Genomic DNA, 6706 nt, shown 5'->3' with positions numbered 1-6706 from the left:
GGTTATCGCATAATATAAACTCTATTTCATTTTTGTGCTGCCTTTTAGGGATCCTCCACGTCCACTTCCGGCTCTCCCGTTTGCGGAAGAACGTAATCATGATGCATAGATTACTCCGTTCTGCGAACTCGACTAGTAAGTTCCCCTGGTATTTCTACAGCCCCGATAATAGTTCCACAGTGCCTTGTCTCCAGCCTGATTCTTGCCTACTCTAGCATTGAAGTCTCCAATAACAACGATTTACTGTGTTTTTACTTGAGCCATTGCCAATTAAACATCCTTAGAGAAGTGTTCGACTAGCTGGCCATCGTGGCTGGATACACTTGTACCTGTACCACCTTGAGTTTGTACTTCGTGAAGCTTCATTACAGGACCTGCTACCCTTTCGTAATGATATAGTGCTCGTCTACGTTGCCAGCTATGCTTCTATTGACTAGAAATTCCACTCCCTGTTCTCTTCGGTCCACTAGACCAGGCTAACACAGGACCTGTCATTTTTCAGCACTAAAGGCTTCGCCTGACCTCCTAACTTCAATGAGTCCTGCGACATCCCAATTAATTGCCTTTAATTCGTCGAAAAACAACCATGGACTTGAATCACTAAATATAGTTCACACGCTAAACGTTGCCACGTACTGATTCCAATAGCGGCCTGTCCAGCTTCAGGGATTCTTAGCACCCTCTGCTGTGTCACAGGTCTGACCGCCGTCGTGGTCAGTTGCTTCGCAGCCACTGGAGACTGAAGGCCGTGGGTAATTGGCCTATTCATGGGAGTTTGGCCCATTGGTAAACCACGGTGGCCAATCCTGCTCTGGTGAGGGAGTGCGTTACCGCCAATGTTCGCCAGGGTCGGGCCGCACCCGAAGCCTGATTCTGCAATTCCATCAACACGCGGATTTGTTGATCCATTGCGAATTGTCCAGCACCAGGATTCGAACCACGGTCCCTCTGTACGCAAGGCGGGTATCCTACCTCGACGCTACCGCCGCACCCTTTTCCTATCATAGTCCTCTGTTTTTCTCGTCGCTTCTCCAGCTGGTCATGGGCAATCCGGCAAGTCTCTTCAAGTCGTTCTCGCAGATCGACAGGGTGTCTATAGTTAGTCTGGACTTCACCGTCTGTTTTATCACTTTTCTAGAGCTACTTGAGTACGGTGAAGGTTCTTCATACATTTAGTTCATATACATACCTCGAAAAATTTGGCGCGGCTCACTCAAACTCACTCACAATTTTTTTCGAATCACCACTCACTCAAACGCAGACTCAATGTTGAGCAGCACATCTGCGCTCACTCAAACTCAAACTCACATTGAGTGCAAAACTAAAAAGTTACTCGGACTCAAAACTCAAAATGCACTCAAGACTCAAAATGTACTCAAACTCAAAATGTACTCAAACTCAAAATGGACTCAAAAATCACAATGTACTCAAACTCAAACTGTGCTTAAACTCAAAACGGACTCAAAACACAAAATGTACTCAAACCTCAAAATGAACTCAGAACTCAAAACTGGCTGAGAACTCAAAATGGCCTCACAACTCTCTCGTTCTAGGGCTCAGATGGACTCTGATTTCATGAGCATTCATTGTTTTGAAATTCACGCGTGGTAAAAATATTACGCGTGCGAATTCGTGAGCTGAAACTCTTGCATTCGGCACGACATGACACTGTAGCTCCTGTGAGGTCGGAAACAATTTTGGTTGCAGATTTATTGCAGCCATACCTGCTGCCCATGATGACTAGCGCTGGTTGCAAGCAATTGTACGTATATGTGGGATACCAAACTCTTGACGTAGGCTCCGCGTTCGTGATCATGGCAGAGGCGGTCCAGACTCGATGGTGTGCTGGATGCCTGGGCTTAAACAAGCACGATTGGGCGAGGGGACGTGCACTCACGGCGCCGTTCATTTACATCGAAGTTTTTAGAATTACGGTTCCGTGCATTCTTGCTCTGCATCCTTAAAAAACGCCTTGTGTCAATGCGAACTACCCCCGCGAATCTCTGAAGTGCGAGGCATTCATGATATGCCAATGCTTTTTATTGCGTAGCATTTTTTGCCGAATACCCCCCTCCGCCTCGCCGCGGCAGGATCGTGGAACTCCCTGCATTTACACCAAAATGGAGATATCACAGAAGTTCAACCTCTAATCATTATAAAAGCGTAAATGTAGAGAATTGATCAAAATAAATAATAAACACTAAAACAAATAAATAATAAAAAAATATCAAAAGTGGCGAACCATGTAACACGGGAGTCATGGACAGTATAAAACTGGGTTAAAATTCAGAGAGATGTGGAGCTAAAGAATATGGGGTATAAAAGTAATGATATCGAGAAGGGAAATCACGTGGGAGAAACAAAAAAAGTGCCCCGTTGTTTGCTAAGGCACTTGTATTAGTTTTCATTAACATTTGCTAGGTGGCATGAGCTCTCGTAGCTCGGAAAAGCACCACACTATTGTTTTAAGCAATTACCGCCACCGTACCCAGCTGTTAACTTCCAGCATGCACGCGTGTGCGCGTGCGTGTGTGCGTGCGTTTGCGCGCGCGCGCACACACACACGTGCGCGCGCGCGTGTCCGTGTGTGCGTGTGTGTTGCGTCAGTCATCGGTTCTTTCATTCCGTTTGACATGTAGTCGTTAGAAAACTGCAGAGCCCCAGTTAATTATTTTCCTTTACATTGTTATCTTGAGCTAGATCTGATATCTTGCCCTGATTTGTTATTGTATTTCTTATTGTAATTAAATCAGTTCGATCGCACGCACAAACTGCGCTTGCTTATTTTTTTAAAGTGTTTTCTTTCTGTCGCAAAGGCTGTTTGTGTCTTGGTGGCTCTGTTCCCATTCTATCTCCTACAGTGTAGCAAGGAGTTAATGTCTCACATGTAATTGGCCAATTCTGGATTCAAGTGCAGGTTGCTACACTGTGGGATAGAAATTTGGAAAAGATGGAAATGTCAAATTTGCCTTTTAGATAAGCTCGGATGCCCCCTGTTACCTGTGTTGGTCCACAATTTCTATGACACCATATGTGTCGAAGGATTTGCTTGTTCTTTGGGACACGGGGAAGTGGAGAAAGTAACGTTTAAATGTGAGATATTAGCAGAACGTTTTTGAGTCTGGTGATTTAAGTTTGAGAGCTTGGCATGGCTTTTGTTTTTTATCCCCTAGTCATCCTGTCTCGATGATTCAGCAATTAGATGCCAATATTTTTATTACTATATACCGCATTGATGGACATCTCTGGACAAACCTTCGCATATATATAGCACAACTGCCTTACGCGTTAGCAAGAAATGTTGGTTAAACCCGACCCAGTAATAAAGAAAGATACATTTTGCTATATTCTCATAAGCATTTTTATATTTGCCTACGTGATCCCCCTCGACGAGACCTTTATTTGATACCCCACACACCCTCGCAAGATCATTTGGAATTCATACCAGTCAAAATCACCATGACTCTCATGACTGTAACCAGGACGCATTATTTAAATGTCCGACGTGATTCCCCTAACTGAAACCTTCAATGTGATACCCCACATGCTTTAGCGGCCTCACCTTCAATTTAACCCAATCTATGACTCATAATGACTACCTCATGATTAGAACCATGAAGCCTTTCTTATTTGAGCGACGTGATTCCCCTCGTCAAGACCATAAATTTGGTACCCTACATGCCCTACGAAGGTCACTTCAAATTTTAACCCAATATAAGACTCGCCATAACTTTCTCATTGTTAGAACCAGGAAGAATTTTTGTATTTCTCCCACGTGATTCCGCTCATCAAGACCATTAATTTGATACTCATCACATCCTTTCAGAGACCATTTGAATGTTAAAGCAATCAATGACAAACCATGACTATCTCATAATATAGCCATACCGCATTTTCGTCCAACGTGATTTCTTTCATTGGAACCCTTAATTTGATGCCGCTTACACCCAGTGGCGTCATTTTCAATTTTTACCTAATTTATGACTTACCTTGAGTATATCTTGATAATATTCAAGAAGGCCGTGATTACCCTCATCGAGACCTTTAATTTGATACTCCACACGCCCTAGCGCCATGACCTTGAATTTTAACCGAATTTACGACTAACCATGACTACGTCATGATGTAACCATAACGCGTTTTTGTCCCGAATAATTCCCCACATCGAGACCTTAAATTTGATTCCATACAAGCCCTCGCAGTGTCATTTTGAATTTTACCCTAATCTATGACTCATTATGATTTCCTGATGACTACAATCATGAAGCATTTTTTTATTTACCCCGCGTGGTTTTATTAATCGGGACCTTTCATTTGATACCTTACACGCCTTAGCGTCATCAGTTTGACAGTTCACCCTATCTAATGCGGGCAATTTTCTGTCTAAAGGGGCGTTGCCCAGTCAATTTATCTAATTCCTTTGAATTAGAAACCATTCCGGAGCAATCCAGGCAACCGCACGATCGAGCAGCTGTTAAGTGCCTGTTCCTTTTCATGCAGTACTTCGTCGGCGGAGTGCTGCTGGTCTGAGGCTTCGGACGACGACTTGCCGTCGCATCATCGTGCTACATCGAGACACGCGTCAGCGCTGGGCATTTGTTCGTCTGACGGACACTGCGCCTGCGCTGCCCTGGCCAAAAGGAGGCGGACACCTCGACTATATAAGCATCGGATCGGCGCCGGGGCGTCATCATTCCGGAGCAATCCAGGCAACCGCACGATCGAGCAGCTGTTAAGTGCCTGTTCCTTTTCATGCAGTACTTCGTCGGCGGAGTGCTGCTGGTCTGAGGCTTCGGACGACGACTTGCCGTCGCATCATCGTGCTACATCGAGACACGCGTCAGCGCTGGGCATTTGTTCGTCTGACGGACACTGCGCCTGCGCTGCCCTGGCCAAAAGGAGGCGGACACCTCGACTATATAAGCATCGGATCGGCGCCGGGGCGTCATCATTCCGGAGCAATCCAGGCAACCGCACGATCGAGCAGCTGTTAAGTGCCTGTTCCTTTTCATGCAGGTATGTACTGAATGCTACGCGCTGCTTTTTGTAGTAGCTTGACAGTGTTTCCTGGATTGCTCCGTGAATGGTTGTCAGTATGTCAACGATAAAGGAACTGGGAAAGGCGTTGGCTGACCTGTCTGCTCGACTAGATGTGAAACACGAAGAACTAAAAAAAGAGTTGTCAGATATGTTCATATCTGAGCTCAAGGCGGTCAAGCAATCAATGGACTTCATAAACGAAAAATTTGAGGAGTTCAAGACTAACATGGCGGAAGTTAACAAAGAACTTACCACGCTCAAAACTGATAATCATGAACTGAAAAGTGCAAACGACCGTCTCTTCAGCGAGCTGAAAGCGGTCAGACAAGAAGTGGTTGATTTACAGCAGTACAGCCGCCGAAGCAATGTTGAGATAAAAGGGGTTCCGGTGGTCGAAGGAGAAGACCTTATCGCCACCGTAAAAACCATTTCTGTCTGTGTGAACGCTGAAATCGAAGAAACCGATATTGAAATAGTTCATCGAGTGCCAACTAAAAATGCGGAGCAGCAGAACATCATTGCCAAGTTTGCGTCACGAGCATCCCGAGATAAACTTCTTACTGCTGCAAAAAAACAACGGCTAAATGTTTCTGCACTTGGCTTCGAAGGTAATGACCCGATATACATCAATGATCACCTGTGCCCGGCAAACAAGATCCTTCTGGGTAAAGCCTTGAAAGCGAAAAAAGAAAAAAACTGGAAGTTCACATGGGTGCGAGACGGCAAAATACTGATGCGAAAGGCTGAAAAATCTCGAGTGCTTCACATTAAAAGTGCAGAAGACCTAGCTCAGGTCGTTTAAGCTAATGTCTTTTAGCTTTACGGAAATTGAAGAATCATGGCTTGAACGAGATAACCTGTCCGTACTGAATTGTAATATTCGTAGCATCCGTAAAAATGTTGACCAGCTTGTTGTATATCTGTCCCAACACTCGTTTGTTTACGACATTATTGCAGTAACCGAGACTTGGCTCAAAGATGGCGAAACGGTTGAAATACCAGGATACGAGTGTTTGTCTTTGCCCAGAAACAGTGCGTCTCGTGGAGGCGGCGTAGCTCTTTTCATAAAGTGTGGAATAGAATACCAGTGCTTGAGTGAAAGCTGTTGCAGTAGGAAAACTGTTGAATCCCTTTTCCTTTACCTTAAACTTGGTGTAACAGTTGGTGTTGTTTATCGGCCACCCAACTCATGTTATAATGAGTTTATTTCTGGCATGGAATCAATCTTGGATCCTCTTATGTCTCGGACTACTCCTCTAGTTATATGCGGAGATTTTAATATTGACTTACTAACTGCTTCTGATCGGGATTATGTGTTCTTGTTGCAATCGTTTAACTTAAAAAATGTAATTAGTGCCCCCACCCGTGTAACATCAAAATCTGCAACGTTAATTGACCATGTACTGTGCAACATTGACATAACTGTGCGGGCTGGTGTTTATGAGGTTCCGATTGCTGACCACTATCCCACTTTCATATTCTTGCCTCGGACGTATCTATATCCCCTTTGCGAAAAACTAGCAGAACGGGCAACCCGAGTTGATTACGGAAATGTTAACAGCCTCCTTAAATTGATTAATTTTGAAACCCTGTATGATAATGACGTTGACATAGAATGTGAGAATTTCATCCGCTGTATTCAGAACGTAGTAAATAAATCCACGCG

The 6706-nt window shown here is 44.4% G+C and overlaps 1 protein-coding gene across 1 annotated transcript; it reads left to right on the top strand.

The window, feature by feature from the left end:
* Window positions 1-5220: 5220 nt before the first annotated feature.
* Window positions 5221-6214, top strand: LOC144173661 (uncharacterized). Its single transcript, XM_077701995.1, has one exon. It carries the CDS (start codon window positions 5225-5227, stop codon window positions 5840-5842), a length of 618 nt encoding a protein of 205 aa, XP_077558121.1. The 5' UTR covers window positions 5221-5224; the 3' UTR covers window positions 5843-6214.
* The last annotated feature ends 492 nt before the right edge of the window (window positions 6215-6706 follow it).

The sequence above is a fragment of the Haemaphysalis longicornis genome, unplaced genomic scaffold, assembly GCF_048455015.1.
Source record: "Haemaphysalis longicornis isolate Haplotype H1 unplaced genomic scaffold, Haemaphysalis longicornis Haplotype H1 scaffold_3, whole genome shotgun sequence".
NCBI classification, from domain to species: Eukaryota; Metazoa; Arthropoda; class Arachnida; order Ixodida; family Ixodidae; genus Haemaphysalis; species Haemaphysalis longicornis.
This window is presented reverse-complemented; position numbering and strand designations above follow the sequence as displayed.

Coding starts and splice junctions, on each gene's coding strand:
- LOC144173661 (XM_077701995.1), top strand. CDS start 5,225: ATGGACTTCATAAACGAAAAATTTGAGGAGTTCAAGACTAACATGGCG.